Source organism: Thyridium curvatum, assembly GCF_004353045.1.
Source record: "Thyridium curvatum strain D216 chromosome Unknown NODE_18_length_519074_cov_76.432364, whole genome shotgun sequence".
NCBI lineage: Eukaryota > Fungi > Ascomycota > Sordariomycetes > Thyridiales > Thyridiaceae > Thyridium > Thyridium curvatum.
The window spans coordinates 327,193-340,203 of NW_022156773.1; the positions used below are offsets into that span (position 1 = coordinate 327,193).

Below are 13,011 nucleotides of genomic sequence, written 5' to 3' on the forward strand. Positions count from 1 at the left end.
ATATTGACTGACTACTCTATGCGAACGGCTTGTGACAAATCCTCGATACCGCGTCCTTCCTCAATCTTGGCCTCGACAATCTCGTAGATGGGCACCTCGGCCAGCGCAGTCGCCACATGGTGCAGCGTCGGCAAGGTTCTCCAGTCTCCTGCCTGTGTAGTGACGCGTGCCTCTCGTGCGGTCAGCGTCTTCTCGACGACGCGCTCAGTTGTAGCTCCTTCTTTGCTGATGAAGACTGCATAGTTCGCATCCGCAGTACCCTTCTGACCTACAGCAGGGACGTATCGGTGTACCAGAACACCATTCTCCGGAGGTGGTGGAGGACCCATCGCCGCAGGCACGACTACTTCGGTAGTGTTAGTGACGCCAGCCGACCGGTCTTCGGGTTTCTCGGACAAATCATCCATCTCCCAGCTAAAGAATTGGGCTCCCCTCCACCCGGCCGTCATCTTGACAGATTTCTCATCACGAACGACATCGATATCACAGAACAGCTTCGGCATGGCCACTTCCTCCCTGCCGGTGATGACTGGGTCAGCCAGATTCTCAAACAGCACCGGCAAGAAAGACCCAAAGAGCTCCCATTTGTCCCTCCTGGTGTACTTAACACCGTGGATCCATAGGCCAAACAAGGTATACCCGCCGCCGGCCAGCCAGTCCAGGTTGCTCAGCTCGGTGCAGACGAACGTGGCGTTGACGAGAGTCCCTGGGTTTGTGAAGCTGTAACTCGGGCTTGGGAAGAGCGTGCGCAGGTAAGTGACAGACGACTTGAACTTGATCGAGTATGTCCTGAACCTTGCGTTCTTTGAAGGTATTGGTCTGCCGTAGTGATCCTGGCGGGGGCTGATCATGGGCCCGAAAGACGTGGGCTGACGCATATATGTGTTTCCGTTGCGACACCAGAGCCACTTGCGAAGTTCATGAGTGGAGTTGTGCCACTCGTCATGTCCAAAGTTGTAGTTGGTGAACTCGTTGACTGTCATATGTCAGTGGACCTTTCCGTCTCCGTAAATACGAGACGTTACTGACTGTTGAGCTTGTCGTTCCTGACGTCGATATCAGCACCGGCCAGTCGAGTAAAATACTGAACCTTATGGGCACGCTGCATTCGTATCTTCTCGAACAGGGCGAGCCGTTCTGAAATCTCATTCTTTGGCGTGTTGGGCGGAAAGAGTACACTTATGCAGGCAGCGTCTTCGATCGCAATGCCTCCTGTGATTCTTTTAGTGCTTTGGTCAATTTTGATCCAGTCGAGATTGTCTTACCGCCTTGCCCTTGGTCTAAGATATTCTTAGCTTCAGCACAAGTCCTTCAACATTGGGGAATCACTTACAAGGTAGAAAAGGGTGAGCAGCGTCTCCAAGTAATGCCACCTTATTCTTCACCCAGTGTGATAATTCCTCCATATCAAGCAATGTCCAGACCATTAGCGTGCTAGGGTCTGCAAGCGAAAGTAGTGATTGAACGACATGCCCAGAGTCTTGATAGACACTTAAGAGCAACTCCTTGTTACTGCTTCTTTCCCATCCTACATTGTATTCGAGAAGTGGTCAATATCAAGGGTCTGCAGACGCGATTCAGTTCATGGAAGGACTCACCCTCCCCCTTGGAAGCGGCTGAAAGGTGGCTTGGATGGATTCCCACGAAATTCATGGTCGTATTATTGGAGCACGGATACATGATCAGACGCCGGTCTGAGCCGTACCAGATGACCATGTAGCCTTCCTTTTCAACCAAATGCCTAACGTCAGGGTTGGCGAGGACTTTATCCTTGGGTACAAGGAATCGGAATGCGCTCTTCCCGGACGAAAAGGGTTTGGTAGTGTCACCGGCCACCGCACGCCTTGTAGCAGACTGTTTCTCGTTGAATGCCTGGCTTGTGAGAGCTTGTTGGCGGAGCTCTGACTTACACTGACACCATCGGCCCCAATGACAAAATCTCCTCTGATCTCGGAGCCGTTTTCCAGCGTTACGGTCGCGGTCTCGGTATCAACGTCAACCACGCGAGCGTCAAGTCGTAGCTCTGCTGGCATCCCCTCACCATCTGGGCCAGTAGCAAGTCGTTTGAGTTCATTATGTAGTGAAACTCTGTGACCGAGAAGCCAGGGCTTGGAGGATGATTAGCTGATTTCACTCTTCGCTGCGTCCTGCCGCCGAGGACTCACATTTTCCCACATCTTGGCAGCTCCAACGAACTCAATCTCCAAGCGCTTCACTCCTTGAAAGTCGTATTCCGCCATCTGCCCACACAATTCTGTGAGTACTTCTGTCTCGGTTTTACTTAGACTTTTAAGGATGGGCACGAACCCCGTTGGTTGGATTCGCGCCAACGCTCTCATAAGACACCCCAAGCCGCTTCAGGATCCCGCTACAATTCGGGGCAAGATGAATTGCGGCCCCGACTTCCTGGACCAAGGAAGATCTCTCGAGTAGCTGTGAGAGTTTTAGCATTTCACGTGAGTCAAGATGGTTTTGCAATACTCACAGTCACTTTGTGACCGCTCTTACGTAGGCCGACGGCTGCGGTCAGGCCAGCAATCCCTACGATGAAGTGAGCAGAGGCGATGGCTATCGAATACATGCTGCGACTTACCTGCCCCTACTATGACGATATTCAGGCCTCCTGTTGACATGATTGCTATCGGCACCAGGCCCGTTAGACCTGGAGGCGAATGTGGCAATAGCTCAATGACCCTTCGGCCCACGAATTGCTCGAACGATCGAGACCACGTAGCAGAGCTGTGATCAATCAATAGCTACTCACGAGATACCCTGAGATTGACCCCATAACACACATTATTCTTGTTTGCAAGGGCCGCTGGCCGTGGTCGCTCATTCACGGGAAGTCGGGATCTCTCCTCCACTTGCCGACAGGGCGGGCACACTGCACATCATTGATGTGTCTCACTCGGCACCGGACATTGCTGGTGCAACCGTTAGCCAGTGAAAAGGCCTCAATATCGGTCAATACTTAAAGCAGTCCCTGACAATTTTCACAGATTGAGGCCGTATCTTTACACCTGGAGAAGAGCTTGACTCTTGCCATTTAACCTCGCCCGCCATGCCGAATGAAACTAGGCATATCCACAGCGTCGACGAGACCTCATATCCTTACATTTTTGAACAAAATGCGACGGTTGAAGTCAAGTCTGGAGACGGCCTAGTCCGGTGCAATGTGTACCGGCCCAAGAACCCCGAGCCTGTTCCGGTCCTGGTCACCTACGGGCCATACGGCAAAGACATCCACTACAAGGAGTAAGTCGTTTGGCATTTTACCGAACATCGGCTGCATACGATGACGCTTACTTTCTCACTAGCTTTCATGCCAAGTCATTCTCGGAAGTGAACCCCCAGCACAAGTCTGACCACTCAGCGTGGGAGACGCCGGACCCCGGGTTCTGGACCAAGCATGGCTACGCCGTCGTGCGTGCCGACGAGCGCGGTTTGGGCCAATCGCCGGGCACTCTGGACACCATGTCTCGCAGTACCAGCGAGGCGTTCTGCGACGTCGTTGAGTGGGCGGCCGAGCAGCCCTGGTCGTCCGGCAAGGTCGGCCTGCTTGGCATCAGCTACTACGCCGGGAGCCAGTGGCGCGTCGCGGCCCGAAAGCCAAAGGGCCTATCCGCCATCGTGCCGTGGGAGGGCATGTCGGACTACTACCGCGACAGATGCCGCCACGGCGGAATCCTCAGCAACGGATTCATCAAGTTCTGGTGGAACAGGCAGGTCATCACCAACCAATACGGCCGTCCTGGACGACAGGCGAGTAAGTGGGGTCCAGACTCCATCGAGGGCGATCTGTCCGAGGATGAGCTGCTACAGAACCGCAATGATCAGACCGTGGATAACCAAACACATCGTTTCCGAGACGAGGACTACTATGCCTCCAAGGAGTATGACATGGGCGATATCGAGGTGCCTCTGCTCTCTGTGGGCAACTGGGGTGGAATCCTACTCCACCTCAGAGGCAACGTTGAGGGTTTCACCCACGCTGGATCCAAGCTGAAGTACCTTCGGATGATCACTGGCCGGCACGATCTCCCTTTCTACTACGAAGAAGAAGTCGAGATCCAGCGTAGTTTTCTCGATGCGTTCTTGAAGGGAGAGGACCGTGTCGGTTGGTCCGAGCCTGGCAAAGTGGCCCCAGTCAGTCTTGTCTTGCGAAAAGGTGACGTAGGCTTCAATGATGCCGAGAAGGAGAAGGCCTACCCGAGAAGAGAGGAGAGCGAATGGCCGATTGCACGGGCACAATACACCATGTTCTTTCTCACGCCAGACCTTGGCTTAACGCGTGATGAGGAAAAGGCTTCGGAACGCGGGAAGCTCGGATATCCGGCCCTAGGGACATTGGAGAAGCCAGAGTGTCTGCAGTTCGCAACCGAACCGTTCGACGACGAGACGGAGATCACGGGCCATGTCACGGCTCACCTCAACGTTTCCGTGACACCTGATCCTGCAGGCCCGACGCCCAAGGATATCGACCTCTTTGTGACACTACGGCACATCAGTCCGAACGGCAAAGAGATCTTCTACACCGGCACTGCCGGCGACCCTGTCCCTCTGACCAAGGGCTGGCTCCGGGTGTCCCTCCGCAAGGTGAACAAAGAGCACCCGAAACACCGCGAGTGGTTGCCTCACCGGGACTACACCAGCGCCGATGTGCTTCCAGTCATCCAAGGCGAGATCTACGCTGTCGACCTCGAGATCTGGCCCACTAATGTCGTCGTTGACAAAGGTGGGAAAATTGTGTTCGAGGTCAGCTCTGGTGACACACAGGGCTCTGGTATCTTCCTTCACAATGACCCTGTGGATAGGTAAGTCTTGAAGATTTGACCCTAGTAGAAGTCAACTGACTGAAAACTTTTCCAGGTCTCCTGAACGTTTCCAAGGGACGAATCACATTCACTTTGGTCCTCAACTCAAGAACTATGTGACCCTCCCTGTGATTCCGAGCAAAGTGTAGACACAAATAGTAGACAGCTAGCTTTAGACAAAACAGGATTTATCCTGGAACTCTTCAAATCTATTCTGCCAAACCTGCTGTCTCATTTATGATCCATGACACTGCCAAAGGGTTTGTAGGATCCTGCCTTCTCGGCCAGTTTCTATGTTTATTGTAGATGAATGAAGTAATGCGTGTAAAATGAAGCACAGTCAACTACCCGGCCGTCGCTAGCGTGCGAGGCCATGCCCCAATAGTGAACTGGCTGTTGCACATGTTTGTCAATTCCCAGTCCTCCGCTTTAAGCTCTGCATAAACGCCCCTGTCTTCCTCATCACCTGCAGCGCCAGCAACAAACATGGCGGCCATGAAGTGGTCGTCCGTGGCATGCGCATCCCTGTAGAGAGGATGCTTCATGAGTCGCGTCATCGCCCTTCGCAGCTCCGGGCCGCTGTTGTGGGTGATGACATCCTCAAAGGCCTGGCGGAACTCGAGTGCCCACGGCTCCGGCGGCTTCTCCATCGCGAAATTGTCGCCGTACCGCAGCATCGGAGCCCAATAATTGCGGTAGAGGTTGTGAACTGCCCCGCCGGAGCCGATGATGAGGTATCCCTCCTTTCGAAGAGGCCGTAGCGCTGCACCGACCTTCATGTGGTAGTGCGGGTCGAAGCGTGTGTTCATCGAGATGAGCACGGTGGGCGGACAGCCGTCGGGGAACATCCGGATGAGGATCAGGTAGGTGTCGTGAATCCAGTCAAAGGTTGGGTTTCCGCTCACATCAAACCCGGCTTCTGTGAGCATCGAGATGCACCGCTCGCCAGTCTCGAGGTCCGGGTTGAGCTTGTAGTCGACGTATTTGGAGGGCTGGACGTAGGCGACTGGCGACTTGGACGGTTTGGGGTTCATCGCGACCTCCATCTTGTCGTCGAGCGCGTCCCAATGAGCGCCCTGAGGCCGTTTGTGTGAGCGTCTTACACACCTGGAGAGTACGAAAATTGGAAATACTTACCATCATGACGACTCCCTTGATTTTGTGTGCCAGCGCCTCGTCACCGGCCTTTTTCCAGTAGCTGGCCGAGTCCGAAGGCTCGCCGAGCATCATGGTCGAGCCATGGGAGAAGAAATGGACAGGAGTCAGAGCTACTAGAAAAGAACATCGATATCGATTAGTCAAGTTGATATGCAATAGTTTCCTTCAAGGACTTACCCATGGTATTAAGATGGCTTCTGTTGCGTGTCTGTCTGGTTAAATCATTGCTAACACGAGGATTTCGGTACCAACGTTGGCCAAGTCAGTCGTTGATCCACTCGTGATATCTCACCTACATATGAGCCGGACATGCCATGCCCAAGCCCATCGGGCGAACTTCGACGTGCTGGTTCGGGATGTGGAGGAGATTAATCTCCCCGTACTCTCGGTCTCTGCCACCTCGCTCCACTCACACCCATGCATTCCCCGCAATACGCGGATGAGGGGGAATATCCGGAGAAGAGCAAAAACGTGGGGAAACGAACCGACAACTCGTTCATCACTTTGGCCGCTCTTCCTCCACGTTTGTTTCCGATAGGAATCCCGGCACAGACGATCCGGGAGTATCACAAGCAACGACCAGCATGTCGTCACCAACGACTGATACTGGTGCCGATGTTGTATTCAACCACACCACAGGAGCAGCCGGTGGAGCTGCGAACGACAATGCCATCTTCCAGTGTGGCATGTGCAAACGTCAATACAAGAGATTGGATCACCTCTCCCGGCACGTACGATCACGTCAGTATACGCGAATCAGGATCGGTCCATTAGTAATTAGAGTTGAGCTGAAGATGAGCACCTACAGACACGCAGTCTCGGCCATATCGTTGTCACGTCTGCCCTAAAGGTTTTGCCAGGGCGTAAGTATCTGTGTCCAAAGTGCCTTTTTCGGGTCGATGAGGCTAACAAGTACATGAAGAGACCTTCTCAAGAGGCACGTTCTAGGCCACGATGCCGCAAGCCGTAGTGGCAAGGAAGACAAATCGTTGTCAGGGAGCGCATCGGCTACCGCCGGACGGGTGACGCAAGCCTGTCAGACTTGTGCTAGCAATCATCTGCGCTGCTCTGAACGGAAGCCATGTCTCCGTTGTCGAAAGAAGGGCTTTGATTGTGTCTGGGATCGTTCAATGGACTTGTTACCAACCCCTACTCCCACGACCGTGCGGGTCGAAGAGTCGAGAGAGTCACTATCAAGTTTAGACGCGACCGAAGCGGATATCTCGAGCAGCATGGTCCAGCAAGTTGAACAGTTCGACCAAGCCAATATGGATCCGGCTGATATGGTGCAGCCTTTGTTTGCAGGAGGTATATTTATCATTGTCAATGCCTGTGGCCTTGCTTGAGCTAACCGCCAGTCAGGGTTTGGTGACATAAACTTCACCTCGGGGCAGTGGACCCCGATTGGTCCGCTGGACTTTGACATGGGTGCGGCAATGGAACTTGACGACATCGACCTACGTTTCTTGGACGCTTACAACACCAATGTCCCTTTCGAGTTCGGAGATAGCCCACAGAATGCACAGCCGACACCAAACCTGGAACCGGGTGTCTCTCCACACCTACACCAGCCAGCGGCAGTATATACTGAAGTGTTCAAGAACTCTTACTGGAGGTTCAGGCCCAATGCGCAAGATCACGGTGCCGCGGAAGAGCACAATTTATCTCTTCCCGCAGCCACTGATCACCAAGCGTCGCCAGAGTCACGCATTCCCCTCGACAGACGTATCACATGCAAACCGCTGAGCGTTGCAGCACGCGATAGAATTCTGGCCATGATTGTACAGACGTGCCGTCCCGAGAACTTGTCGAAAGCCGTGGTGTCCTTCCCATCAGCCGAGCTTCTGGATATGCTGCTGCAGTACTACCTTAGCTCACCAGTAGCTCGTGCAGAATCCTTCCTTCACACAGCAACCTTTGACCCCAACGAGAAGCGCCCCGAGCTTCTTGCTGCTATGGCAGCCTATGGGGCGGTATTGACCTCCGACCCGGCCCTCTCAAAGCTTGGCTTTGCTATTCAGGAGTGTGTACGCATTGCCGTGCCGAGACTCGTAAGTAGCGAAAGAACTTGTCGACTCTGCTACCGTACTAATAAAGGGGTGTACAGTGGGAACGAGAGAATATGCTTACTAGGGACCTAGAACTAGGACAGGCATTTCTGATCTATCTAGAAATTGGCCTATGGAGTGGCCGAAGCCGGAAAGTGGAGATCGCAGAAAGCTTCCTCCAGCCCCTGCTCACCATACTGAGACGCGACGGGAGGTTTAAGCGCTCGAGATACCCCAAGGCTGTCATCCGCGAAGGCGACACTGGCGAGAGCCTCGACTCTGCCTGGAAGAAGTGGGTTGAACAAGAGTCGTTTAAACGACTTGCCTTCAGAGTGCTTCAACATGATACGAATGCGTCCATGGCTCTTTTGACCAACCCACTCATTTCTTACGCGGAGGCTCAGATGCCTTTCCCAGACCCACGGGAGCTTTGGACCGCAAGCAATTCTGAACAGTGGAAAGCTGCTTTCTTTGAACACGCTGGATTCAACTCGGACCATTTAAGGAGCCCTATCGACTACTTGAACAACCCAGAAGAGTTTCACAATCAACACAGGGCAGCGGATCCCGCATACCTCGCGTTAGCATTTCTCTCCTGCGCGTGGAGCTTGTCCTGGGAATACATCCAGCTCAAGGCTTTCCAAAGGTCGGGGCCCCGCCGCTGGAACGCCCTGCTCATGGCTTCACGCCACGACGAACTGCTCAAGATGCTCAGTGGGTTCCGGCTCGGTGCAGAGTTCCCACTCCATTGCGCTCAGGAGATATCGATGAGACTGGAGATTATCCACATGCACCTCCAGACGCCCTTTGACGAGATCCAGCTCTTTGCCGGCATGGAAGGGCCCGAGCAGGCCAGCCTTGCATATCCTGCCGTTCTGGAGTGGGTGCGATCAGACGCTGCTAGAAAGGCTGTTTGGCACGCCGGCCAGATCATCAAGGCCGCCAAAGCGATCCCTCGCGGCTTCATATGGGGCCCCATTGCTGTGATTCTGTATCACGCCGCACTACTGCTCTGGGTATACGGCTCCGTATGTGAGACCTCTGTACCAACCAATGTCTGGGCCGTCATGGGCTCATCAATCGCCGCTGGAGCTCCTGAGGATGTTGAAGTCGACAATTTTGATGGCATTCCAGTGCAGAGATTTATCCAGCTTGGAAGCGGGAGTCCTTGTATTAAAGGGGTGGACGAAAACCTCGTGGCATTGTCGCAGCCTGACAAAGTTCTGGCAACTGTAGCGCGGATCTTGGAACATAACCATGAGGACAGGCCCAAGCCCTACCTCGTTGATAACTTGATCCAACTGATGGGGGGCCTGCAGAAGATGACGACGAGGGCACGGGCCGTTCCACAGTCGATATAGATGATATCTTCGAGAAGCAAATGAGCTGCTATGGCACGGACTATCCCATTTCTTTCAAGTCTCCCCAATTTAATTTACTTGCTAATATGCCATCCCACACACCCTAGATGGTCAGTGAGTACACTATGGGCCTCTGGTAGGAGGCATCGGCTCCACTCCCAAGCATCATCCGGATAGGTGTTGCCGATACAATAAACAGAGCTGCCCACTTGCCGTAACACTATCTTAGTCACCACAAAGACCTTGAGCATTCGAATCAAACCCATCAAGGTGACTTGGTTGTCTCTAGACAACATATCAGATTACACCTCATTCGTGTCGCAATTGTCACACACCCTATCAGAAACCATGGCTCTCCAAGGCAAGCTCCACCACCCAAAGCGCTTCATCACAACGCACAATGACAAGGGTGAGGCCGTCATCGACACCTCACTACCGGAGGACGCACCGTTTTACCCGATTCCCGGCGGCGCAGGCTTCGCGCAGGCCTACGTGACCAAGGGCTTCCCCACACAGCTCAACGACGGCGCCGACATGGCCGTCTACAAGCAATACCTCGACAGCGCGCCGGGACTGACCGTCTCGGACGGCACTGTCCTGCGGTACGTCGACATCCCGCCGGCCTCGCTGTCTCCCATGCACCGCACCGTCAGCCTGGACTATGGCGTCGTGCTGGACGGCGAGGTCGAGCTCATCCTGGACTCGGGGGAGACGAGGGTCTTGCAGAAGGGCGACGTGTGCATCCAGAGGGCTACAATGCACGCTTGGAGAAACCTCAGCGACACGGAGTGGGCGCGGATGTTGTACATTCTGCAGCCGGCGCAGCCGCTCCAGGTCGTGGGCAAGGAGTTCAAGGAGGACCTTGCTGATATGCAGGGCGTGAGATCGTCGACATAGATCAGAGTATTGGATTAGACATTGCATGCCCATCATGGGATGCTTCTCCAAGGATAGAGAGCAATGAGTATCTTGTATCAATCATTGTACTTTGAGTGACTAAGCGCATATCTATTGTATTGCTCTATCTCAGCCATATCACATCTCCCCGCCGATGTGATACTGAAAGATCTTGTCGTTCAGTCTGCCCACAGTGCTGTGCCATGCCTTCGCCAGCGTCTATCAATGTTCTCGTCAGTGTGTGCCGGGCTTGGGGCAGTGATACGTCGGGTCTTACCGCGTTGATGGAAACCCCCGTGAACATCATCGTCACGAATACCTGTTCTGCCCTACTGAGATACACGCCCGTCTCCGCAGGGTCTCTGTCCCTATTTGTCGGCCTGTAAGGTGGCACGCGACGGTGCGTTGTATCCCATGGCGGTGTCTCTGGTCTTTGCTGTTGTTGCTGCGGGGACCTTGAAGCTTGCGCATCGCTGGGTTGTGGTTGCTGGGAGTGATGTAGGGCGTAGTCCGACAGTATCGTTTCAGCGGTCCGCGTCGGTGCCGCGCCTGTTCTCGTCGTGGTCGCTGTCGAGGACATTTTGCAGAGTCTCCTGGTGCTATGCAAGTCCGAATGCAGGTCCAGAGTGTCCAGTAGGTTACGGCTACAGGAATGGGCACGGCATCAAATGTGATGACGGACCGTCCCTAAGCCCCGCGCATCAGGTCGCGTAGTCATCGAGCATGAGGTCTGGAGCCGCCTCTGGAGGGCATGTCCCAGTCTCAGGGGCGGCATGTGGAGACTCGGGACCGAACCGAGGGGGCCGCTGGAAGCATCGTTTTCGATGCAAGATCGGGATGTGGGGGAAGGTCATCTATGAGCGGCGATTGAACCACCATCCACTGACGCGTTGCGATAACAGATTATGATTATGTACTGATGATTCGTCTCCTGTAAGTGCTTGAGGTCATCAAGCTTCTTTACACGGTCCTTCAGCTTTCCAAGATCGCTATGCCGTGTTCTTTGGCCGACGTGAGGTCGGCCGCCATTGACGGCAGGGCGCAGAACGCGTTCTTCAAGAAAGAGCAGCTGAAGAAGCTTCACGAAACGCTAGTGGAGAACGTGTCGCAGATTCAAGATGCAATCTCCAGTGATACCGGGCATCGACTCTCGGAGGTGAAGCTTGAGTACTGCCTTGCGCTAGAGTGCGTGGCGAAGTGCTTCGGTGCGATCGACCCAAAGAGCTCACTACACGACGAGTATGCTGTTGCGCGATCCGAGGACGCACCTGATGCACGAGAGGCAGTGGGCATCATTGTTATCGAGCCCACGACGCACACCTTTCTTTTCAGTCTCGTCTCAGCACTCGCGCCGGCGCTCGCTGCTGGAAACTGCATCATTGTACAGGCATGTAGAGAACTGCGACCAAAGCTGTGCACCAACCCCTAGGCTAACTCCAGCGTGCGTGTAGGTGGAGCAGACGATGCTCAAGACTCCCCGAGTTGTTCTTGACATCATTAGTCGAGCGCTGGATAGGGACATCTTCCACGTCACGAGCAAGCAACTGTCTGATGCCGAGATCGACCACCGACACATTCGGGTCCTCCAGAGTGGCACGAGCAATGCAAGCCTGGGTGGCCAAATCGTTTCGCAAGCTGAATCGCGAGTAGTTGCAGTCATCGAGCGAGATGCCGACCTTCAGGCTGCAGCGGAAGCCATCGTCAGAGCACGATTCAGCCTTGGAGGACGATCGCCATACGCTCCGGACCTGGTGCTTGTCAACGAGTGGGTCAAGAAGAAGTTCTTGACCGCTGTCACGCAATGCGCTGTCCGATTTGCCCCTGACACGACAGAAACGCTTTCAAAGGCCGATCAGCATAAGCACGGACTTGCCAACAAAGTTGTCGAGGAAAGACGTTGCCGTGTCATCAGCTCAGATGGGTCTGGGCTGATCGTCGATGTCGAAGACAGGTATGTTTCTGCTTCGAGACAAGGGGGCTTGGCCCATGTGTCACTTGGCATGTTCTGATTTCGCAAGATAGAGCAACGTTTCTCCTGCAAAGCAAAGTGAAGGAGGCTTGCATAGCAGTTTACGGCATTCGCAGTATGGATGATGCTATTGACATCGCCAGCAGGTACTTTTCGTCAGGATCACCCCAACAATGAGTATGGTGGCTAACAATGACCCAGCCATGGCCGACACTTAGCTTTATATGTCTTCACTGCAATGCCAGCTGCAGCAAAGTACATCGCCCAGTTTATCGACACGGATGTCGCCTTTATCAACCAGATTCCTGTCGAGATCCTCTGTATGTATCGGCTCGATGATTGCTATTTGCGCTGTTGAAAACTCACACATACCAGTTGGACCAGCAAACCCCGGAGGCAAAGTTCTGCTCCGGACCCATGCCGAGCGGTACGATGCGACCCAGTTCTCGCTACCCAGTCCTCAATACGCGTCTCATACGAAGGACGGCCAAATGTTAAGCTCTCTGCTATCGGACGTTTCGTCACGCGAGCTGCGCAAGCTCGAGCAAAAGGCCATGGCCCCACTGCCAGAGGTCAAGCGTAAGAACTGGAGGACCATCGGCTTCTTTGAGCAGGGGATCTTGATCGGTGGTTCACTTCTCCTCACCACTGTCATTACATGCACTGTTGTCCTCTGCTATTACACCGTCAAATTCGTCAGGCCGGGTCATTAGAAAGACGATCCCCAGCACTTTGTTGAATGTTTAGGAGACATTCCCGAAGGA

General features: G+C 54.0%; 6 protein-coding genes across 6 annotated transcripts; 4 read left to right on the forward strand and 2 right to left on the reverse strand.

Annotated features, from left to right (window-relative positions):
* Positions 1-11: 11 nt before the first annotated feature.
* E0L32_003995 (uncharacterized protein) lies at positions 12-2,633 on the reverse strand (the record flags this gene model as incomplete). The annotated part of the gene is made up of 10 exons (XM_031138357.1): positions 12-976; positions 1,030-1,212; positions 1,266-1,280; positions 1,334-1,441; positions 1,599-1,854; positions 1,911-2,108; positions 2,166-2,240; positions 2,308-2,433; positions 2,486-2,541; positions 2,594-2,633. The coding sequence occupies 10 exons, from the start codon at positions 2,631-2,633 to the stop codon at positions 12-14; spliced, it is 2,022 nt and encodes a 673-aa protein (XP_030998057.1).
* Positions 2,634-3,061: 428 nt separating this feature from the next.
* E0L32_003996 (uncharacterized protein) lies at positions 3,062-4,963 on the forward strand (the record flags this gene model as incomplete). Its single annotated transcript, XM_031138358.1, has 3 exons — positions 3,062-3,255; positions 3,318-4,814; positions 4,870-4,963. The coding sequence occupies 3 exons, from the start codon at positions 3,062-3,064 to the stop codon at positions 4,961-4,963; spliced, it is 1,785 nt and encodes a 594-aa protein (XP_030998058.1).
* Positions 4,964-5,158: 195 nt separating this feature from the next.
* On the reverse strand, positions 5,159-6,153 carry E0L32_003997 (uncharacterized protein; the record flags this gene model as incomplete). Its single annotated transcript, XM_031138359.1, has 3 exons — positions 5,159-5,890; positions 5,952-6,085; positions 6,150-6,153. 3 exons carry the CDS (start codon positions 6,151-6,153, stop codon positions 5,159-5,161), a joined length of 870 nt encoding a protein of 289 aa, XP_030998059.1.
* Positions 6,154-6,556: 403 nt separating this feature from the next.
* Positions 6,557-9,381, forward strand: E0L32_003998 (uncharacterized protein; the record flags this gene model as incomplete). The annotated part of the gene is made up of 5 exons (XM_031138360.1): positions 6,557-6,703; positions 6,781-6,835; positions 6,897-7,280; positions 7,335-8,023; positions 8,080-9,381. The coding sequence occupies 5 exons, from the start codon at positions 6,557-6,559 to the stop codon at positions 9,379-9,381; spliced, it is 2,577 nt and encodes an 858-aa protein (XP_030998060.1).
* A 348-nt stretch (positions 9,382-9,729) lies between these two features.
* On the forward strand, positions 9,730-10,278 carry E0L32_003999 (uncharacterized protein; the record flags this gene model as incomplete). Its single annotated transcript, XM_031138362.1, has 1 exon — positions 9,730-10,278. One exon carries the CDS (start codon positions 9,730-9,732, stop codon positions 10,276-10,278), a length of 549 nt encoding a protein of 182 aa, XP_030998061.1.
* A 991-nt stretch (positions 10,279-11,269) lies between these two features.
* Positions 11,270-12,960, forward strand: E0L32_004000 (uncharacterized protein; the record flags this gene model as incomplete). The annotated part of the gene is made up of 5 exons (XM_031138363.1): positions 11,270-11,659; positions 11,730-12,229; positions 12,301-12,393; positions 12,449-12,567; positions 12,623-12,960. 5 exons carry the CDS (start codon positions 11,270-11,272, stop codon positions 12,958-12,960), a joined length of 1,440 nt encoding a protein of 479 aa, XP_030998062.1.
* Positions 12,961-13,011: the final 51 nt, after the last annotated feature.